Source organism: Oreochromis niloticus, linkage group LG22 (assembly GCF_001858045.2).
Source record: "Oreochromis niloticus isolate F11D_XX linkage group LG22, O_niloticus_UMD_NMBU, whole genome shotgun sequence".
Classification (NCBI taxonomy): domain Eukaryota; kingdom Metazoa; phylum Chordata; class Actinopteri; order Cichliformes; family Cichlidae; genus Oreochromis; species Oreochromis niloticus.
Window position 1 is genome coordinate 14,653,770 of NC_031985.2, and position 24,730 is coordinate 14,678,499.

Sequence of the window (24,730 nt, forward strand, 5' to 3'; positions counted from 1 at the left end):
GAGCCACCCAAGAACCAAGCAGCCCTGCTTTGCCAGAGCCTTCCTTTTTTAAACGTGTAGGTTGCAGTGTCATAGGTTGTTGTTGTTTCCCAAAGAAAAGCGGATTTTGAAACTGGTAACGTGCAGAGAATGCCATGTGAAATTCACGCTTATATCCACAGTTGACATCCAGTGAGTCAAAATAGGTTCCTTCTGATTCAGCCCTCCTTAGCTGCTGGCTTGGGCTCCCCTTTGGCAATAAATGCTATAGCTTGATATACTACAGCTGCATGAATACAATGTAGTCTGTAGGAGTGCAGCCCCAGCTGCTTGGCACTGTGATATCCCAAACTGGGCAGATAATATGATCAATGCTTCTGTGTGTGTGTGTGAGAGAGACCCTCACAGAGTGGCTGGAATGAGTAGTAACTTCGTCTCTACTTTCCCTGGATACTCCGGAGGTTTGTTAAACACTGTCATTCATATAGATGCAAACACAGATGTGGCTGACAGGGCTGACTCACTCCACGCTAATTAGGTACAACCACTGAGGGGGACATGTGTGGGGAAAGAGGAACACTGAGGGAAAAGAGAGCGGCGAAACTAAGAAGCAGTTGATGCGTTACAGCATAATGCTTCATTGAAGTGGATTTTTGATGTTGTCTTATTTCTTCATTTACTGACAGGTTTTTGATGTTGTTCTCCTTTTTTTTGCTACCCTTGCACCCCCCTTTGGTCTTCCCCTCTCTGTAAATCTATCAGATTTTCTCCTTGTGTACTTGTTTTTTTCAATTTCTGTTTGCAGCACTTTCATCTCATCCTGCTCAGTTTTTCTTTCTACTCGCTGTGCTCTAGACTGTTGGTAGATCTGGGTTTGTTTCCACCTTTTTTTTTTTTTTAATTAAACCACCAGAGAGAACAGCATCGGCAGCTGATATTATAAAAATCAACCACTCTCCCCGGCCCATCGAGACTTCCACGCTCCGGCGTTCCATCAGAGAATCAACCTGCTGAAGGACACTCGAGCAGGACCTGCACGTGCATGCGTGTGTGGGAATTAGCACCTGGTTAGAACAAGGTCAGATGAAGATCCTCGAGTGATAATCCAAGGCCTTTAATTTTAATTTTGCAGCAGCTCACCGGAGCCTTCTCCCTGATAGATAAATCACTGTGAGGGTGAGCTTCAAACGTTTTGAAGCCCCCTCTGCCTGGAGGTAGAGGAAAATGAAGGCCTCTGTGCTGTGTAGTTGTTTTTGGTTTGTTTGCATTGGGAGACGAACAAGGGGAGGCTCTGAGCGATGGTGTATGTGGAGGAGTGTGCAAATGTGTGTCTGTGTGTGTATACTGGAAAGCTGGCAGCAAGTTTCCTACCACAGTGGTAATTGCCAGTTCTTCTGTGGGCTTGGCTAGCACCAAAAAAATAATACAAAAAAATGAAAAATGAAAAATAAAGAGTACACAAGCGAAAAATCTTAAAAAGCGGCTTGAAAGGAAGAGAGAGAGAGGCCGGTAGGGAGGAAAAAACAGGAGAAAAAAAAGGAAGGCAAAGAGGAGAAAGGGACCATGACTGCTGCCTGCTGCCAAGCCGAGTGGGTTGTGTGTGGATTTGTCCATTCAGCAGACATCAGCGGTGGGGCAGGCTGCCACTCCCATAGATGCTTCCGGACTATTCACGCACAGTTAGAAACACACACTCACACACACCACGTAGCCCCAGAGAGCAGTGCAGCCAGGGAACACTGTAGCAGCCAGAGAGTTCAGTGTTCGGCAAAGCTAAAAACAGCCACTGCTGCTTCCTGCACTGGTGTGAGACCATCAACTTGGGTGGCAGAGTGAGAACTACAGCACACTGTTTAACCGTTTAAACCATTCTCTCACTCCACTGCCTGTGGTTTCTTTATTGTTTGTGTGCTTGCACATTTCACTGATGGACTTAAATGAAGGATTCTAGAGTTTGTATAAGTGCTCGCTCGCGTCTGTGTGTGTTAATGGATCCATTTTAGGCTAAAAGGCCTTTCAAATAGCAAATAAAGACTTTATGGCTCAATCTGCATTCAACATAGCACAAAGGTCTGGGGCAAAACACTTGCAGATGTGACCATTAAGGTGTCAATAACCAAAAACACTACATAAACCGCAGCTTTGGAACATAAACATTCTGCATTCTTTGCACTTCCCTGTTGATTGAACGGTAGTATGTGAGATGGAGCTTGTTCGGCATGAACGGTTTCAGTGCGGTTTAGTTATTCTAACAGCGTTGTGGGAAAATCAGCAGATAATGCTCTGATAGTTAGTGTGTTAGTATATTACATGTGGGATTTTATCTAATTGTTTATGCAGGATTTAGTAAAGTCCTGAAAATAACAACAGGGTTTTGTAAAGGGAAAGCTTCTGAATCATCTTTTCATTAGTATGTTACTACAAATGCTTGGAAATAATTACGATTGGTAAGCACATAGAGTCATGTGAAAAAGAAGGTTTTCACAGGACTCTGTGCAGTCCAGTGAAAAACCCCATGATTCAGTAGAAGTAACCTTCTAGAACAAGCAGCAATAACTCTAATTGTTTTCTGTAACTTTATCAGTCTCTCACATTGTTGTGAAGGAATTTTTGCCCATTCTTCTTTATAGAATTGCTTCACTTGATTGACGTTTGTGCTAACTCATTTATCCGCAGCTCTCTTAAAGTCCTGCCACTGCATTTCAATCAGGTTGTGGTCTGGGCTGTGACTGGGCCATTGCAGCACCTCGACTTTTTTATTTTGTTTTCAGCCATTCAGGTGCAGATTTACTGCTGTGCTTGGGATCATTGCAATGTTGCATGACCCAATTTCAGCCGAGTTTTAGCTGTCAGACAGTCAGAGTTCATGGTCAACTCAATGACTGCAAGATGCTCAGGCTCTGTGCCTGCAACACGAGCCCAAATCATTGCAACTTTACCAACTTGCTGACTGTTGCTATGAGGTGTATGTGCTGTGTTTGGTTTTTATTAAATGTGGTGCTGTGTGTCATGGCCAAACATCTCCACTTTGGTCTTGTCTGTCCAAAGAGCAGTGTTTGCTCAAATACAGCTTTGCAAGTGTCAGCTGCCATGTTGTTTTTAGAGACAAGAGGTTTTCTCCTGGCAACCCTTCCAAACAAGCCATTCTTGTTCAGTGGTCTTCTAATTGGACTGTCGTGAGCTTTTAAATTTAACATGCTAACTGAGCCCTGGGGAGTGTGAGATTTGTAGTTTGTAGTTTATCCGAACATTCCATGGAGTAACCTTGTTGTGAATTTGCTAGGGCGTTCACTCCTGGGAAGACTGGCAGCTGTCCCGAATGTTTTCCACTTGTGAAGAGTCTTTCGCACAGTAGAATGATGGACTTCAAATTATTTAGAAACGTCCTTAGAACCCTTCCCAGATTGATGGGTAGCAACAAATGCTGCTCTGAGGTCACTGTTGATGTCTTTCCTCCTTGGCATTGTGTTAACTCACACCCGAATGTTCCAGACCGGCAAACCAAAACCTTTGCTTTTATAGAGGTGCTCACATTCGATCATTTCATCAGCTGCATTTTATTAGTATTCCCTGGACGCTTTAACTTCTTAATACGTATAAAAGCAGTAGGGGTGGACTTTTTCACAGGACTGCAGAGACTCCTGTGAAACCTCTCATTATCACACTGTACGCCTTTTGCATGAAACATAATAATGTACGCTTGTTTGAAACCAAGTTTAAATTGGCAACATTAACCATTCATAATCAAAAAGGTAAAAATCTGGCATGATAATAAGATCATCTAATTTGCTTCATTCAGCTCCTGTTGGTATCTTAAGCAAAGAGCCCACCAACTGTTAGATCCTGACTCAAATAACACTAAAGCTCATCGGTACATGGAAGTGTGTGATGTGCATGAGCAAGAACACAAATATAGCTAATCTCCAGGAGAAATCAATAAAACTGTTGAATCTTTAAGCCCTTATTTCGCATAGTAAAAAAAAAACATTTGAGATGACTGGGCCTTTAATGTTGAGAAATTTAGGTGTAAATCATGAAAAATGACCTCTGAGACTTTAAGGTGAATAATGTTCATAGTGAGCATTGTGCACAACAATATATATTTACCTGCAGTGACTCCAGGAAGCGGAAGGAGCCCAAGCGCCGACCTCGAGGCACCAAACAGAACGTGGAGTTGTGGAGGAGCTCCTGGTAATCAAACCTAGCAAAGAGCAATTATAACACATTGTTAGTCTTTATCAACATGTATATATGCAGAGGCAGCATTCATTCCTTATTAGCAGCTGACCTTTTAATCCACAGGAATTATTAAAAGCAGGCATAGCGAGACATTTGTCATGATTCTGGTTACCTAACCAAGCTACGCAGTTTTGTAAGACAGCAGAAAGGTGGAAAAAGAAGAAATGTTATTGTGCCTGGAACCAGTTAAAGAAGAAACTAAAATCTAGAATTAGTGTCAATATTAATATGCTAACTGGTATATTAATATTGATACAAGCTGAATAGTTTTGTAAAAGCAGTGATGATTAAAAGCGGTCACAGTGTGAAGGCCTAATCTACTAAAATGATAGCAAACAAATCGAATAAATAGTCTGCCAATGTGGGAGCACATGCTCCCTCTAATACATCAAATTTAACATCTGTCACACATTAAATAAACCAGGATTTTTGTGGCTTTTCATTTCTGATATTTAGTCATAATGGCTCAGATTATGTGCCGTCATAAATCTTCCCTCTGCAGACACGTTGGCACCAGTACAGATAGCTACTGCATGTTGGAAAAGTATCTATCACTGAGCTCATAAGTAAATATGCCCTAATCTCTCTTCTCTGTTGTAGACAAGATGACTTGAACTCATGCCAAGTAAGAAATTTTGAGTGGACCCCTCCCACTGGCTGAGGTCCACTGCCTCATACTCGTATTTCATACTTCTACAATGCACAAGATGCCAAATGGAAACCTCTGAAACAATCCTCTCCTTCATACCCTGAGTGGAACGGCAACGGTCGAGTGGCGTAACGGTTTCATGGTAAAGAACTGCGGGGAAGAGTAAACAGATGAGGAAACAAACGGCCTCTTAAGCGAAAGTTCAACTTTCCCCCTTCTTTCTTCCTCCTCCACATCTCATCACTCCACCTCCCTGTTTAAGTCCCGCTCTTTTTCCCCAGCCCTCCCATGTCTCGGCATCCAGCGCTCGGCTTGTTTATTTGCAGCAGGAACATCAGTGCAAAATATGCCTCCTATTAATCTTCTCGCTCCCTTAGTCATTCATCTAACCCTTCATGAGTGACAAGATCCAGTCTTCCTTTGCTCCCCAGATGACAAAATTGGGCTTCCATTGCTCATGTTGGCAACGGTTAACACTGGCACAGGCAGTTCTGGAGTTCAAGATCTGAAAGGATGTCACTGTTATAGCTCAGGGTTGGCTGCGTATCCAATATAAATGTGTCAAAACACACCGAACAGACACACGCAGACCTACACAAACACTGGCATCAGTTTACTGAAAGACAGGCCTGTCTGGCGTTAGCTCCAGCTCCGCTCTGATATTCCTCCACCTGTTGATGGAGCTGACAGAGAGATATCTCCACTGTTTTATGCACATGCATACGCGCGTGGGTGTGCGATGAGGATCTGTTTGCATGTACAACAGCACCAAACTCCAGTGAGCAGCGCTGATGTACATTTGAAATTAATCTTCCAGCAAAAATAACCGTCATGACTGTTAAAGAGATTTGCACAATGTATTTCTGAGGATTTGCTGTCCAAATCTTGTTCCAAGCTCGAGATTTGGGTAAAGATATGCGTTTAGTTATGCATGAGCAAATGAATTTGTAGATTGCATCTGTGAAAATGTACAGCTCCTCAGTGTATTCGTGTGTCTGAGCAAAGGGAATATAATAAATGTGTAAGTGAGAGTGTGTGCTGCATTCAAAAGTAAATGTCTTTTCTTCTGGAGGAAACACACTGAGGTTTTTGGGCTTGCTGGTCTGAGAATACATGGATATTCTCCTAAACTGGTGTATATGAGTGTGCACGTGCCGTACATTTTTACGAATGCCTTTGCATGCATCGTATCTAATGCGAAACAGCGGGACCCCGTTGCATTTTTTAAATGTAGTGAGACCGAGCTGGTTAGCCTGACCCACTTCTGTCTCTGGGTTCTGCTGCTTCTGCGTCCCTGCATATGTTTTAGTGTGTGTTTGATAATGCATAACTGCGACTCAGCTTGTTTGCATGCAACATGGTCTGTCTGCAAATCTCGCAGTCTGCCTAGCTGGCTGCTGTTCTTTAATGAGGGAATGCATCGATGCAGGGAACAAGTAAATCATTTAAAAGCACTTTGTTTTCAACGACAAACAACCAAGCCTGCTGCCTCTCCTTCAATCGCTCTCATTTCCTTTGTTTCTGTGTCTTTCCTTTGACCACGCATGTGTTTATTGATCTCCTCCGTCATACAGAGTCCACACGCAGATGTGCAAAGTGGGCAGTGTAGGTGTGTTTGTGCAATACACACAGGTTTTGATTAAGTAATAAATGCACATCAATTAACAGGAGAATGAAACATTTTATAATTCCGTAAGGAAAATGTGATATCACAAAAACCAGTCGCACATAAACAAAAGCATACCTTTTAAATATAATTCAACACGTGTGAATGAAATATTGCTTATTATATTGCTTGAATTTGAAAGAATAATAGTGCTGTCCCTTTCTTTGCATCACCCTGTGTCCCTCCGGTTTAGGTTAAAAATGTTTTCATTCTTTGCATATTTCTTCCATGCAAGTCAGTTTGTTAAATTTCTGTTTGGAAATCTAGATTTTTGGGCACTATCTGCTTCCAAGCAGTCACAATGTGCAGCAACGCACTAATCCCTGTCCTCGTGCCACACTTAGAATGCCCCCCTGCAAGTCCTATTCTCTAAGTGCTTCAACCACCATCTGGAACATGTGCTCAATCACTTCCACGGTGTCAAAACGATGACCCTTCACCTCATATTTTGTACTGAGGAAAAGGAAGAAGCCGCAGGGAGTCAAATCTGGTGAGCAGGGTGCTTTGACACACTGTGAGCAGGCAGACACTGACATAGTGACACGCACCACAGTTCAAGTTGTTTGCACTGAATGTTCTCCCTCACACCCGTCAGAACTTTGCAATGCAACTTGGTGCTGACAGTCTAACCCTTGGGGATGAATTCATAGCGCACAACCCTCTGAATGCTGAAGAAAAGTGCAAGCTGTTTTTGGCCGAATAAATGAGTTTGTCACGTACCTGAGGCCTCCATCACGTTAGTTAAAATTCATGTCAAAATGTAGCCACGTAGCGGTCCTTCACATTCATTTTCATACACACAGATTAGTATCCCTACTTTACATTAGCAACGTATGACAAATGTCCACAACCGCACATCAGCCTGCCTACACTACACAGCAGCTGAGCGGCGAAATTTGTTGGTTTGTAAGTCGAGGAAGCATCATTTTAAATGAGAACATAACCATGTGTATGAGTGAATAACTCTCTCTTCTGTGAGTGGAGTAGGTAAACCCGGTGAAATAACAATGACTCACTTTGTATTAATGTACGAGTGTGTGACTGCACGGAGGTAATTCTATACTGTGCCAAAAAAGGAGTGCACCGCACTGGATCCCCTGCATGATAATGTGGGAAAGCATGTAATGTGCACACAGCGATCTGCATTTTCAGTATTGTGGAGTGAAGTATTGAGGGTTTGGTGTTAAAGTTATGACCTATTACCTATGATTTTTAATAGATAAACTTCAGCACATCGCATGCTCGGGTCTTCTCCTCCATCTCACAGTCCCTTCCCCCCGTTTGACTACCACAGGGTTTAGAGCCGTCAGCTGCTCTTCTCCTCACCTCTGGAACTCCCAGATATCCATAACACTGACTCTTCCCCCACTTTCATATCCTCTCTTTAAACATGATCATCTTCCATATGAATCCTCTGTTTTTAAATGATTTTATATAGTGTAAACTTGTTTCACTGGCTTTTCATATTCTCTTGCTTTTTGCTACTGCCGACTAACGGCACCAAATCAAAATGTGACTATAAGCCTGTGTTGCATGTGCTATTTGTTTCTGCTGACCTGAGATGGATGGAACAAGTATTTATTTGGGCAATGATGCTTATTAAATGACTTAAACTATCAGTTTTCATTTATTTCAGAACCACGCTAGTTATTTCGGTGCATGTGTGAAACTTGTACTTAACATTTTGACACTAGGTGTTGTCTGAATACATTTCCATCTCATTTGTATGCCCTTGATTGCATATTGAGTGTTTGTGGTTTTGTGATGAAGGGTTCTGATTATGTGTACATAATCTGTAGAAGTCAGCACTGCTCTGTGTTTGAATTTGTGTGTGCTTTTGCCTATATGTGTATGAACACACACACACACACACACACACACACACACACACACACACACACACACACACACACACACACACACTGCATCATCCCAACTTTTTTCCAATCTCCATGCCTCCCAAGAGAAGAGCTATAGTTAAATATTAAACATCCAATATGGGGGCAATCTACGTAGATGGATAAGAGAAGTTGATTTGTAGTCAAGACACACACTCACCCTCTCTTTTTCCTCTCTTACAAAAGCACACACACACAGATTTATGCCTGATATCTGCATATTTCTATCTTTTTTAATATATATTTTTGCCTCATACAGTCACAGTCTCTCTCGCTCCCTCGCTCACTAATGTGCACACACAAAGTGCACAGTGCACAGCAGTTTTTCTCTCTTTAAGTCAAGTCATTGGGCTCAGTATGATACCCATATCATCAAAGCTGTGTTTACTAAGATGGCACCACTCTGAGTCGCCGACTGTGTGTGCACGCCTGTTTTGGGTTGTCTGATAAGCAAATCTGCTTCTCTTCTGCCCTGTCATCTCCCGATTCCTTTTCTCTCACTTGCTCAAACATCAGCTTCACCCTCCCTCCCTTTTCCTTTCCTCTCTCTATATATATATATATGTATACATACATATTCACTTTTCCTTTCTGTCTCCTTCACCCACACATTCTCTCTCTCTCATTCTATACTAAACACTGACTAATGAATATTGACTAAGTGTAAGCAGAGAGGTGAGGGATGGAGGGAAAGAGGAGGGGGAGGTGGGGTGGATGCTCCTTGACTGACAGGAGCTTCTGGTCAGTTGATTTCCACTCTGCTTCCTGTAAAGGTCAGGTGTCGATGGAGCGTGAACGCGTTCCAGTATTTGTGTGTTTGCATGCGTGAGCACGAGCGCGTGGCTCACAAAGGTTATGGATTAGCTGCCACGGCGCTAACAGGCCACTGCCTGTGCATTTCATTCTCATGTACACCTCACCGAGCACAGTATGACCTGCATGACAGAGTTGGACTGTCTCTGTAATTTCAGCACGAGTCTTACAAATTACGGCAAAAACTGTAGGCCCAAGCAACCATCATTTACATGTTTTATTTAATTTTTTGTAAAATGCATATGTTGTAAAGGACCAATTGACATTTTGCATCAAGACAAATGAGAGCTAGGAGTAATGTTTAGAGGGGAGACTGGGAGTTTCTGATGCTGAAAAATCCACTGGAATAATATCCAATAATTATGGCTTATTCTCCAAAAATATTCAGCATATCCAGACCTCTGCTGCCTGCCTGCTTAGTCATTCAGAAATATGTATGTAGCCAGCTGCTTCAGCCTCTGGGACTGAAGAGGAAGGGAGGGTCGGACGCGAGTAAGCCTCAAAACTACAGCTCTGTCTGCAGGCAATAGGTCAGGCACTCGACACTATAGCTTACAATAAACCTGCCATCAGATGGAAGCAGGGGCAGACATATTACTGTTGTATTTTATTGTACAATAGGCATTATTTGGACAGTAAAACACTGGGAGTCAAAACTGAAATAAGACAAAGAGACAAGTGAGAAATGTGAACAGCATATTGTAAAGATTAGAGGGTGAAAAAGCCAAAAGATGAGGAAACAGTAAACAGAGAGGGCGCAAAGGCAGGAAGCTAAACAGAGTTCAGGTTTCAGTGTGCGGAGGAATGAGGTCTTCTAGTATCCTCTTACAATACACAGAAACCAAAGGAGGGAGACAGAGACAAGTGTTCGTGTTCTTTGTGTGGAAGATGTCTCTGTGATGTCTCACAGTAGCAAAAGTGCCCAAAATCTTATAATTTTTTCAACACTTTTCCCTCCTCCTCCTCATCTCTTCTGTCTTTATCTTTTTTTTTTACGCTCCGCTAATCTCTGTGTCAAGGAAAAACAAAAACAAAAAAACCACAAAACTGGGCTGATGTGCGTGTCTGTGTGTGACAAATCAACAAGAGACAGGGACAGAGAAGGTGTGTCCCAACGTTAAGTCCTCTCCTGCATCTGGTGCAGGAAGGAACCATCTTTCACGGACACGCAGGCTCACTGCCTGACAACGGCAGATGGACAGATAAGCTTCGGTCCTTCAGCCACGCCTTCTTCTTACTATTCACTCTGCTTCCTTTTACAAAAATATTCACATTTGATTGCATTTTCAGTATTTCTCTGCAACTCAGTTCAGCAAAGAGTTAAACATGAGGGGATCAGTGCAATTTGGGATTAAAATAATGTAGCATAAATTTAAAAAATACTGAGAAGTCAGTCATAGTGCAGATCATCTGCTGCATGACAGTGATATTAAGAATGAAACAGAGACTCGAAAGCCCAAGATGCACAAGCGGTAACACAAGTAACTACAGGAAGACGTCTCAACACGGTGATATTGAAACAGTGTCAGATTTTGAATCTTATCCATCCCACTGGAACACTTTTGTCTAGTGTTGAGTGAATCCTCCATGTGAACTGATATCTGCATGTCACTGACAAGCTACATATCAATAGTGCCACAATTTACAAGAAAGCTCTAACCTTGTCTTTGCAAACGTGCTTTGTGGTGATTAAAAACATACATATATTAGTTTGATGTGGTACCGCACTTCAAAACGGGAAAAAAAAGGGATATTAATAAAAAAATCACTTGAACTTGATTTGATTAAAAACCGGCTTTTAAAAATTAACGTAGGCAAGATTTTGCTCATCAGTTTTGGCATGTGTTTTTATTGGTTATGACACTTTTGTAGGCTCACACAGTTGCCACAGTTGGAATTCTAAAAAATGAATTTGACCCTTTTTTTCCTGCCAAAATTCAGACTGAATAATTTAACTGCAACTATTCACATGAAATATCTCTTCACTTCCAAAAGCCCCGTTTTTTCATGAGATGAAGTGCATTTCATTTTTAAACTTAAATTTATTTCTTGCTACAAGCTGCAAAAACGACACTGGCATATTATTTTGACATCCAGTAGAAACTCCGAACCTCCTAATGTCTCCTTTTTTGTCTGCTACATCTAAAAACAGACAAATCATGGACCCAGATGTCAAATAATCCGATTGGTGACACAAGAAAAGCAATATCTGTATGCAGGCTGAACCATATTGGCATTTCTGTCAAAATTCTGTTATTGTGACAGCGCTGCTGCAATCCCCAAATTTCTCTCCCTTTTGGTCTATCCTCCCCCCCTCCCACAGTTCCTCGGCCTCCTTTGCCAATACACAGACACACCTCAGAGTGCTTCAGGTATTAGTCATCCACCAGGGCTCTGACATGCAGGCTAACTGCCAGCTTTCTCGAGACGCTTGCAGAAAAAGACAAGGCAGTTCCTTTTACTGTATCAAAAGCCACCATTCCTCTGTGTCTCTTTGCTATCTAGCAGCAGACTCACTAATGGATTTTCTGCCATGCAGCTTTGTCTTCCTCAGTTACCCAGAGTCATTAGGGCCGACCTCTGGAAACAGACAAGGGGGCGATTTCTTTGGATGAAACTGGTCACCGTTTCCTCTGGGGTAACAACGAAACTCTTCAGCTAGTATAATGAACTGTTTATAATTTCCCTTTACAACCACCTTAAGCTTAAAAGTTCCTCATCCTAATGTGCAATACAGAGAAAACACACATTATTCACTAAAAAAAAAAAAGGATGTAATTCACATACCGCATGTGGTCTTTAACAAAAACAGGATTACATCAAGTCAGAAACTCTCATCTGTATGTCAACACCATTCACAGCATAAAGAAAACTAGGATCACCTGCTACCAGGGGGGTAAGTTATTATACACTCCTATCATTTCTCACAATTTGCTAACGCACAACCTGTGATGAAGAGCTGTAAGTTTGACTGTTAAATAGCTATACAGTGCACATCATTTTTCGTAAAAACAAGAAAACATAAATACTTTAGAAATATTTGTGAAAACTTAACTCAACTGGAAACGACTGAGTTTTTTTTACCCAGATTTGAACCGGCACACTGGATTTTTCTGAGACGTCGGAAAGTAATCAAGCACAACGCAGAAAATCTGAAAATTCATGAACTACAACAATAATTATATCATAGCATCAAAAATATCATTTTTATTAAAGAGCTGCCCAAACTGTGAATTAAAATATACAAAAACATTAGAAATTTATTCTGGTAATAACCAGTGATGTTAATTTAGTGCAGCTGTGGCATGAACCTTACACTGGGTGGTGCTGGTCTAGTAAATCTTTCTCTTTTTTTGCATGGAAGCACTGAACTCTACTTTTACAATAATATTTATTATTGAAAAAATATTAAAAAATGTAAAAATGTGCTGTGCATCATTGTGTTTTATGTTTTCGAGCATGTACCCAGTGTAATACACCCAGTGTGAAGAATTTCCAGTTTCTGCGAGACCGTCCTCATGCTATAATAAGATATTTTCATGTTAGGGTGGCATATTTCTCTCATTACTGGATACTGGATAATTACAGCTTCTCCAGTTACCGCCGCTTTTTATTTAATTAAAATTGGGACCGCAGTTTTTATTCTTCTGTGTAGGCCACCTCATTCTTTTTTTTTTATTATTTTTTATCTTCTTTGCTTTTTTATGTTGCTTGATTTTTCTTTTGCCTTTTATATAAAGCACATGAATGGTTGCTGAATGATGCTACAGAAATAAACTTGGATTACCTTGGTGATTAATCTGCTTAATGAGAAATTGTCCTTACGTCACATCTCTCATTATTACACAAACAAAATATTCCAATTAAAGCTATTTTTCTTTGTTACCCAGTAATGTGCTATTATCTGTATGTAGTAAAACTTTGCAGGAAAAAATATGCACATTCCTAAAATGTAATCACCGATACAAGTGTTTGCACCGTTATTGCATGTTCACCTACTTGCATACTTTTGTCTGCTTCGTTTAAACACTCACACTGCTGTGTTCCCGTCATTATCTCTGTTTACACTATAAAGGTCCTGAACTCTGCTAGACGAGCCACATATCCAGTCCAGCCCTTTCTGTTGTTGGTTCTGGACTCAGTACTTTGCTGCACAGTCGTCCATCATGTACACAAATACACTGACCACCAGGAACCCTGTCATTACACACGATCCCTTCTCTGGTGAGCATGTGCACTAGCTTCTTTTAATATCACTCTATTCTCCTCATTGCCTCTTTGTCTTTATCGTTTCCTTGTCCTCTGTCTCTCGTTAATTACACAAAGACGGGAGGACTAAGCTTTCTAATCTGATGGGCACGACCCCAGCTCTAGCTGATCCCTTCCTTAATGCTTTTACTTATACCTCAATACAGAGCTTACACACACAAACATCTACAGGCATAGCTGACACACCAACAGTCGCAAACAGATCCACAGGAAAAAGGGATTTGCATCTTTAATCATGTATTATATCAAATAAAAGGCAGACAGAGTGGATCTGTCATTATATGATTCATAATGTGTGTTTAACTTTCAAGGCTCGTAAAAGTCGTTCCAAGGATTTTATAAATGTTGCAGAGAATTACGTCACCGTTCTCTTGAAAAGTGGACAAACCGATGAAACCGAAGAGCCGAAATGGAAAGGGATTTTTATTTTTACCTCCTGCATCCATTTAATAACAGAATTGTGGTTTTATGCAGATTACAGCTACATTAAATACTGCATTTAAAGTAGTTCCAGCAAGGCTTATCAACGTGCTTTTCACTAAATCTGTTTAATGTACCCTTAATTTTTACAAAACCCATGTTTTCCATGTTTAGCTTAAATGATTAAATAAAAAGAGCAGCATAAAATATTCCAGTTTTTAAGCAAAAAGCCCCTGAAAATATTACAAAAGACAGCAGCTTAAAATTCGGATTTATTTGTGCAAGCTCGGCATACATACACAGAGGGGAAGACCAACTGCAACTGGTGGTATTTTGCTCTGCATTGGCTTTTAAAATTGTTTCTATTTTCTATACCCGAATGTATTCTGACATGTTAGGTCCAGCATTTAATATTCCGTCTCTGTTTTTCAGAGGTGTACAAAATACAATGTCCTGTGAGGCTACAGTGTTTCTCTGGGCATTAACTTGGGGGTCAGTTACATGAGGAAGAGCGAGGGTGTGACAAACTTCATCATGTGGGGTTGCTGGTTAAATATAGAAATGGGAGCACAGCTGTCTGTCCATTAGGCTAAAAGCACAGCAGGACAGGAACACGACCATAAAGACATTGGCCTGCTTTTTCTCTGAATGATGAGAGGACGAGTAAAAAAACAAGAAAAAAGAAAAAGACAGGAAAAAAAGGATTCACATGTCTGCAAGACGACACTGAAAAAGGAGCGGAAGGAGAAACAAAAAAAGCAAACTCAGGACAACTAACACAGTTTGGGTTGATTTAAAGACTTGCAGGTGTCTGTATACAGGTAAAACAATATAATAAAATAATAAAAAAGTGTAAATGATCAAAAGGTAAAGGGGGTGGAAAAGAGGGAAATAGAACTATGTTTTTCTTTATCAAGTGTTTGGGCAAGCCAGTGAATGATCCTCTGATGTCTGCCAAAAACATGTTGTGTTATGATATGACTGCTGTGGTAGACTTATACCAGATTTACCTGAACTAGACCTTATTTTTACATAGCTGTCGCTGTCTTTGACTTTACAGGATCCCTTTGCTCGTGCATCATCGTTACACGTTTTGTCACCCATTTCAAGTGAGAAGTTGGAAATCTTGCGTTACCACTCAGATTTTCCAGCTGGAATATCCCCTCCAGTTGGAGTTCCCCTTCGGAAAATTGCAGAAGTCACACTAATGCTGACTTTGCAATCCAAGATGGCGGCATCAAGCAGAAACAGTAGTGAAGCTGTAGAGCCTGTCATCTGTATGACCAATGTTACACATTCAAGACTCGCTAAATAAGCCATACACAGGGTTTATTTTATTACCTTATTGACAGGATACAAATCGAAATGTTAGGCTGGTTCCCAAATAGCTTACTAATATTACTGCGAGCTTTGACAGTAGTTACGATATATTAGCTTAAGCATTTTAATACATCTTACACATTGAAAATATTTTAGTCTATAAAAATTAGTTGATTTTACAATTACAATGACACTTGCATCACAAAAAACTGTAATATGTATTTCAGGGTAACAACTGAAAATAATTTTTACCCAACTTATCTGCACTAGTTTCTGTCTTCTGTGTGTAGTGTTTCCTGTGACTGTGGGTTTCCTTGCTCTTTATCAGCATATGGGAATAAACAAGAATGCTTGTAGGCTATGCTGCCCTTGTGAATTTCGGATGAATGACAGTATAACAGTACCGTATGGTAAAAACAGTACTGCAATACTGTAATAGTAAATTTTAGTATTGAAAGGTATCTGCATTAGTAGCAAATTCTTCGGTTTTTGATGTTTAATGGCAGGAAACAGATGCCAGGTGCATTGCCATAAGCTTCTAGTGCTGGTAAGGAATAGATACAGTATCTATCCATCCATTCATCCATTTCCTTCCTATCCAATCTAGATTTATGGGGGGCTCCCTGATGGCAGCTGGTACCTAATGGGGCAAGAAGCTGGGTACAGCCTGGACAGGTCGCCACTCAATTTAGAATCACCAATTAACCTAACTCCACTCGGAAACAGCTCATGCAGACACAGGGAGAACATGCAAACTCTATGCACACTATTCAGTTTATTTTGTATTTAACAGCTAATGAATACACCTTTATAGACTTTTTTCTAGCATTAAATAAGATAAGATGCAACACACCTGCTGAAACTAGTAGATAAGCAGATTTTATTACCTTTCATCCAGTTGGTATTGCTTTTTACCCCGTGCATTTTGAGTCTTAAAGCGATGATATGCTGAAATGCTAATGGATTGGTAGTAAAGGCGCTTAAATGAGCGTGGTATTGATGTAACTACTAACAAAAAAAAGCAAGTGAGCATATTTCCCAAGAAACTTTTGTCCCTGGGTTTCTTAATAGGATACTCCAGTCACTCAAAAAGCATTTCGTCTGTTCTTGAACTCATAGAGGAGCAAGAAATAGACATAGTAATTCTTCACAGAGGAAAGAAAGAAAAATCTATCAAGACAGAAATATTCTGGTCTATTTCGAATAAGAAGAAGAATTTTGCAGATGTAAGTTTTAGCTCACTGGAGAAAGAAAGGTGACACAAATTTAAAAAGTAAACAGGTTGCTTCATCATTTAAAAGAAAGGTTACATACATATAACTGCACTCAACACATACAGCTATAATATTTTTGCACCGAGGAAGTGCTTTACTCTGTGCTTGTGAAGAGGAATATTAGACAAGCAAGAAACTAAGAGAAAGCAACGGCCGACAGGAACAGAAAATAAAACGCAGCCTGAACACTTTTCAAGGTAGGAAAAAAAGAAAGAGTCTCTATGCCTGTCCGCCTCCCCCAGCGTGCAGTAGGTGTCTGCTGCAAGTCTAGCGTGACTGATCTGAAATCAGGTTTTCAGCCTATAAATATAGAGCAGAGCAAGGCGAGGACTCTTCCACTTCTCCTGTTTTTCTCACCATGCAAGTGCGTAGGCCACAACCCCACTTTCATGTTCCATTGCGGCTGGATACTTTACGCCGCGTGCCCATCCCAGAGTGAGCAAAGGAGGACGGTGACAGTGGGTCTCGGAAAGCACTGAAAATTAGAGGGTTTTTTTTCATTACTTCGCTTCATAAGTAATGATGGTGGGAGAGATGGATACAGGAGGCAAGGAAAGAGAGATAGGCGTAAGCTAGAAGCAGCAGCAGCCAACACGCGTCAAGACGGTCTTTTGGGTGAGACGAGATAGGAATTATTTATAGTGAATTTACACATCAATGACAGTTTTCTCCCCCTTATGATTTCTCTGCTGCATGCTGAAAATAAAATGTGTTAGGAACTTATATGGATGACTGGAAATTGTACATTTGTCAGCGTGTACATGTGTATGTACGAAGGAGAGGCAGATAAAATGTGTGCACGTGTTACCCTCTGCCTTTAATTGTGTACTGTAACCACAGGGAAGAGCCAACAAATGCTTTGTTTGTCTCCTGCTTGCCTGCGAATAGCCAAATTTTGGAGCTTGTGATGAGACAAGCCAACTGGCACCTCGCTGCGTTGTCTATTAACAGCGGAACACGCGCACACACAAAAACCATCAACTGCACCACTGTCATTGCTGGACCGCCTATGGACTTTTAAACTCGACAAACAACAGACATTACATCAGGGAGAGCAAAGCTGCTTTTGAGAGCACAGTGTCAAACACACTGTCATTAAAGCTATTTTAGCTCTCAGCAAATACTCCTGCGTATAGACAAGCAGCTGTACTAATAGCGGTGGTTGAAACGCCCATACACAGGTGGGGACACAATAGGTATGGCTGTCATGTAGCAGCTCCTTTTGAAGTTAAACAGGGAAAGTTTGAACTTGCAGAGACTATAGGATCATTAGCGTATATACATAAAACCCTCCTTTCATGCACTCACAAAGGCCTAAATAGCTTTTCTGTTAGCATAAAGGCCATGGCATGTATATTCTCCCTGCTGAAGTACAAACATATTGTGGAAACTCAACCGCAAGAGTTTCCAAATTCAGTTTAAACACTAGTCCCACTTTATTTTCTATATACATGAACATTATATCACAAGAGATTAACTGCCACCCTGCAAAAATAGAGAATGAATCCCATTTTGCACTTCAAATGGCACTGACCTTATGCTTTACGACAAAACATAAAACAGTGGACGGCTGCATGTTTTATGGAGCCATCTCTAAATAGAGCCTCTATTCATAAAGTCTGCCCATTTATCGTAAACCTTCACGGTCAAATAAGTGGGATTGACTCTTCCAACTGGCTTGGCTAAACTTATGATTGAATGTCTGTGACCGATGGGTGTTCTGCAAAGAAGTTTTTTGCACTGTTTTGGAAACTTGTGATTAATGACTGTTTCAGAGGAATAATATGTAACGGTTTCATATTTGGCTTCAAAGTCATTTTGATGGTACACTTACTCGTGATAAGGTGAATGGCATTGCTTTCTTTGTTTTGACGTTATCGAACTTGCGTGCACGGGTGTGATACCACAGGATACATAGATAGATGCAAGGCTCTGCTGGTGCAATGAGCTCTGGTTGCATGGAGTCAAGAGAGAGTGATGTAAACAGAAAGGGGAAGCCAGCTGGGCTGTTACCAGAGCTAAAGGTTAGCATAACCACAGTCGGGTGACTATTCCTTCACCTTTTCCAGCAAACTTTCACACACATAAGTAAGCAGTAAATCAGACTCTGTGCGACAGTCGATCTCCAAGTGGGCTGAGACTCCTGGACACAGAAAACCAGTGAAAATCGACACGTCATAAATACATTTTCACAAACTACTCTCTGATTAGCATCAACCATCCAACTGAAAAGAGAAACCTTACATGTCTCTGGGTCAAATATGCATTTGATTCCCAAGCAAAACATAACTTAGTACATGGTGGAGAAACACTTGTTGGCAAGCACAGCAGTAAGAAGTTTCTTGTAGTTGGTTTGCACCAAGTTTGCACGTCTCAGGATGCGGAAGGTAAGGTAGGAAGGTGAGTGGTGTTAAGTGAAATGACTTTTGGGAAACAAGTGTAACTCAGAGGATGCACACTTAACACTAAATTGCCTGTTCATGAATAGTAAAATTGCAGGTGTGTATAGAGATGATGGATTTGTGTTTGTTAATCGAATGTTATTTTTACAGAATCCTGTCATTACCATATGTGGCCACAGAGGCCACTGTTACCACTGTTGAGCAAATTCTACATTCACTGCATTGTGAAAATGAGATTTAAATCTACTTTTTTCATATTTCCATTCAGTGGAGTGTTACATATTTCAGATGATTTGGAGATTGTGGCATAACAAAAATACAGAGGAACAGCTCAGGTCGAGCGATTTGGGGACAAAGTAAGAGAGGCAAGGCTGAGATGACTCGGATATGTGCAGAGGAGGGATAGTGGATAGTGGAAGATATGCAGAGGTTTGGTGTGACAGAGGAGGAAGCTAGAGGTAGCGTGAGATGCAGGCAGATGATATGCTGTGGTCAGCATCTGAAAGAAAAAGGTTTTTGGTCTCGTAGCTTAACTATTTTCAGATCACTATTCTTCTTCTCACTAACTTTGTTTCATGTTCAGGGGTATTTCCAGTTTGTTAATGTGATTACAGCAGGTTGGTTGGAGGACTTGCAAATCTTAAACTGCACTGCTATTACATATAGAACAGTAAAAAAAAAAAGGAAAACAGTATGCAAAGATTTAGCATGAATGAAAACATCACTTGTAATTTTTTCCTCGATGATTTGCAAAACACCAAAGTGAAACATGCGCTACAATTGCACGATATTAACCCAGACAGACTTTTTTCTGATGAGAGGGGGATTGTTATGCATTGTTGAGTGGGACTACTTAAGATCGTTGAGGAAAATTTGCTGCTGAGACTCCCTGGTGTGAACATAATCTGCTTCTGTGATATTTCACCCTCTATTAATAGTCACACGGTTTAGGGGGTTTTGCATATTTCATTCAGATGTGTTCTGCACCCAATGCCATCGCAAAACTGTGAGTCATGATCAAGCACGGCTTAACACTGATCTGTCCATGTAGACTGTTATTATTAAGCAATCTGTTTGACTCGAGCACAAGCACGACGTCTGGATACGTAAGAGGAAAATAACAACAAAATCTGCAGGTGTTCCTGGATGGTGAAAATTTAAACGACATTCCTCAGATAAAATGGGAAAAACATATTTTTAAGGAAATAAAGCTAACATCTAAAAATGTTCTGCTTGACAGTTTTCACCTATGGAACATACTTGGTAGACACACACAGGGCTTATATTTTCGAGAGGGTTTAAAGGATATCGGAGCTTGCTGTGACCCTTTCACCGGTGAAGGATATTGAATGGACAAAAGACAGTCTGAAGTAGGCTTGCTGCAGACGTGTGCAGACAAGTGGAGCGGAGAAGAGAGAGGACCAACAACACTGAAACAGACAGTGTGGGATAGGCAGAGAACAGATGTGTTCCTTTTGTAGGGGCCATAAACGTGAGCCATTCAACTCTGAAGATGGCTGAAGGGCACCGAGCGTTGTAAATAAAAGTGTGAAGACGGATACGATGAAAAAATGACTGCACTGCAACAGCAGGACAGAAAATGCAAAAGACAAAACGCGCTGTGATGCAGAAAGAGGGTAGAAGTGCAAGAATTAAAGCAAGCAGGGTGGAAAGAAGGAGAAGGAGCAGTGGGCAGACTAACTGGTCTCTTTTCAACAGCAAATGTGCGCACGGTGAAATCCATCACTGAAGGTACGGATGGCAGCTCATCTACTCTGCAGCCTTTGTTTTATGGCATTGACACCACCACCGCTGCTGTGTTTTCATCAGTCAGGGCCCTGACACCAGCCCCAAGGAGTCGCACATAAACAAGCATACGTGTGGGCAAGGATTTCAGCGCATCTGCATATTTATGTACGACTGTGTTTGTGCGCGAGCTCACACTTGTTAGTCCCTACCTGGTTGTAATGAGTGATGCAGTGTGTCCCGAGATCTAAAGATTAGTGAGCTAGACGCTACAGCAGACGAACAAAAAAAAGAAAGAAAGAAGCCGCAGCACCGTCGGCCCCTGATTAAATCCTTAAAATACTCAAGTAATCTATATAAGAACCTCAGTGTGAGGCCGCCATGGATTTTTTCATTTCTAGTTTGGGGGATTATAGTTTTTCTTTGTGGCACAGGCCTTGCAGCTCCGAGGAGTTTGTATTTCAAGCACTAATTCTTCATGCTCTAAGGACAGCAGCAATATTTCCTAAAGAAACTCCCTGGGGTGTTTATTTAGGCCACAGATACAATAGGTAGTACCATGTTCAGAACTTACAGAATTGCAGAGGTACACTTTTAAAGAAAATACCTTTCATTTTCTCCTGTAGCTGTGTGTAACAAAACTGGCAATTACTTAACTTTTCATGTATTTTTTTAAATCTGGAGAGCAGATTAATTACTTGCATTTCAGAAACACAAGTCTTTAATCAAGCAGAAACGATGCATACTATTTCAGCTTTTAAATCCAATGGTCTTCATTCAATATATTATAGCACAAACTTGTGTATGAGCTAACATATGTCATATGGCCAAAGTAATAAGAATGTTGATTCCAACAGTTGTATTGTAAGGTAAAGTCCTCACAATAACACACAGAAAACCCAAACAATCAGACGATCCCCTATGAGCAAAACTTGGTGACAGTGGGAAGGAAAAACTCCCTCTTACTCCCTTTTACTTTTGTCATTCAACCCCAAACTGTTGTTATGATACTATGATCAGGGGACACTATCTGTCTAAGAGTCCTTGCTTTTCTTAATGATGATTGTGGATCTGGCGCCAGACTGTCTCTGTAATGTTACGTGTTTGTGCGCTCGTTATGTTCAAGAATTGTGAGGGTTCATGACATAAGATTTGCAACTTTGTTATCACAGAGCTAACCTACTGAGAGTTAAGTATAGATTGAAATGTCATCGTTAAAATTAATTTTAATTATGCTGAATGGTGACCTTTATCTGAAATAAAGCATCCCTGTTGTGTTTGAGCTGCGCTCTGAGAAGAAACTAAACAAAAATTCTAATATATATACCATATATATAACTCTTATATGCCCTGTTGTTTTTTATCCCCATTGTACAGATCATTATAATGTACTCCTTGGGTCTTTCTGGCTCTGACCATATTCTCCATTCCTGATATTTTTCCAACATAGAGCAAAGCACAAATGGAAAAAGGCTAAAACATTTGTGCATGCAGTGTCATGAGTCCTTCCATTAATGCATGCTGACTGATTGCATGTGTTTTCCAAACAAGACACCAGGCATGAGGTGATTACATGTGGTGCAGTGGTTAAAGGATGACAACAGCTTGGTGTTCTGAAGGCTTTTCAATTACTCAGATTACTACATTGAACCTGCGCATTTGTATGTGTGAGTCGCTCGGAGAGTACAGAAGCCATCTGGCAAAGATTAGGGAAGCGATATGAAAAAAAGAAAAGAAACTATTTATTGTTGCATTACTTTTTTCTGCCTTTCTTATCCTGATTTATGTTTCATGACTTCTGATTTGACATGTGATTCCCATTTAGGGGACTTCAGTGATTGCCATGAATCATTGACGAACAGCGATCCTGCAAATCTGAAAAGTTATGGATTATTTTATTGTGTATTTGTATATAAAAATTTAGGCCTCATTGGACCAGTAAATCTAACGCGTCGCTACGTGATTGTTTCTTTGTGTGGAGTATATGAGATCCTGTATAACATTATAAGATCAGTATATAAGCTCCTGTAACACAGACTGCTCAATAAAAAGGACAAAACACAAGGGCTTACATCAATAGAAACAGTCATATTTTAAGTATGTTGGTTTGTGTGTGCGTGTGTGTTTGGGTGTGCGTGTGCTGCAGGGCAACAGTGATCAGTGTGTGCATGTGTCTACCAGCATTCGTCCCTACTTGATCAGTTTTACTGCTTCCAGGCAGAAACACCATCAACCACAGACTCTTACGAGGTCGCCCGCTTCTCTGGATCGCAACAAAACAAACAAGCACACATAAACACACTCCAAACAGCTCGACCAGGCGAACAATACACACCCACACACACATTACAAAATAAACTGCAAAGCATGTGACCCCAATTGATCTAGACACACAGTGACCTCAGGTTTTACAATGACCCAAACACATCACAAGCCACTCCACACACACACACACACACACACACACACACACACACACACACACACACACACACACACACACACACACACACACACACACTTCTGTGGGAGACGTATGGAATGTCTGGAATTTGCTTAGCAGTAGATAATTTAGTGGAATTCCTATCACATCTTTGTGTTTGTGTGAGTCAGCCGCATTGTTATTGTTGTTGGGTTTGTGGTTGTATTTGTTTATTTTGATCCATATTAAATGCACAATAGGTCAGTATGGATAGTTTCCTTTACTTTAGGATTTACACAACTATTTGGATGTTATTAGAAACTATTATGAATATGTATACTACTTTGTTTGGTTAAATGTTGAAGGACATGGAGTTCTTAAAGCTGGACATAGGATACAATTAGCCAAACTTAGCATTAAGCAGCCAGGCTAGCCATTTCCTCTATTTTCCAGTCTTTACGCTAAACCAACCCGATCATCTCTCCTGTATCACACTGAATGGACAAATTTGAGAGTGTTATTGATCTTCTCATGTAATGCTTGAAAACGTATAAGTGAATTTCCCAGAATCAAATGATTCCTTTAATGCTGTTTCCTCCACTGATATAATGTTCTCTCCCCTTTATAGCCTGTCTCTATGGTCAAAAAAGCAGAGCATGAACCAGACTTCAGATTACAGGCATGACGACAGACTTGAAAAGCTATTGGCTTCCTGAGTCACTAAGCCTAGAGCTGCGGCTCAACACGGGTCACAAGATAAATCTGTAGGATCATAGAAAAAGAGGAAAAAAAGAGCTTTTTCAATACAAATTCATATTTAATCGTATAATAATCGTCATAATCTTTACTTTGTTGTTGTTCGTTATAATTAAGGCCAATAAAAGTTGTTAAATTCTGCCCAGCATTCATACAGTTCCCCACCTGTCTAAAAATATAGCACATTTATTTGATTGTATATGTTCTTTCTAGTCACATTACTTTCAAGGTAGGGTCACCCTTGGCTCTAGGGTTCAGCTACTGCTTCCTGTGTTACTACACTGCCTTTTTATAGAGAACAATTTCTCCACTAAAAATAGCTACGATGAACTATGCTAACAGGAGCAATGTGAGTAATGCAAGTTTTCTCAACCACCTGCATCACGGGTACAACAAGGAATAACAAAGGTTACAGCTTGTAGCAGCCCCGCGGTGGCCTTTGAAGTTCACTATAAGGTTGTTGTCTCTTCAAGGACTGCGAAAGGTCAGCTCCCCAGACAGCGGGCTGGTGATAATGCAACCATAGGTTTTCTTTAGCGACAACATTGGTTCCTGTTCCATTTACTACACTCAGAAGTGATTTGTATCCTTCACAATTTAGTACAGTTAAAGCTTTATGAAAAGGTAAACTAAGTTGATAAATCTGAATTGTTCCATTTCGACATGAGATTTGATATAAGACACGGCACAGGCTGACTGGTCATTCTAAATTAGTTGTGAACTATTTTCTCTGAGATATACTGGTTCTCACCAGTTATCAGCTGGGACAGACAAACGTAGTTCTATCATTATAAAAATGATACATTTTTATCTCACTTTTCTTCTTCATATACGTCTTTTATTTTTGTAGGCTAGCCTCCAACTGGACTCGAACCTG

General features: G+C 40.7%; 1 protein-coding gene across 6 annotated transcripts in view; it reads right to left on the reverse strand.

The window, feature by feature from the left end:
* The window catches only part of ext1c (exostoses (multiple) 1c), a 101,907-nt gene that overhangs the window by 11,548 nt on the left and 65,629 nt on the right, over positions 1-24,730 (reverse strand). For all 6 annotated transcript variants that reach the window (XM_019350807.2, XM_013272573.2, XM_025902169.1 and 3 more), the window contains exon 3: positions 4,087-4,180. In XM_019350807.2, coding sequence (XP_019206352.1) covers positions 4,087-4,180 — 94 coding nt within the window. The remainder of the gene's footprint in view (positions 1-4,086; positions 4,181-24,730) is intronic.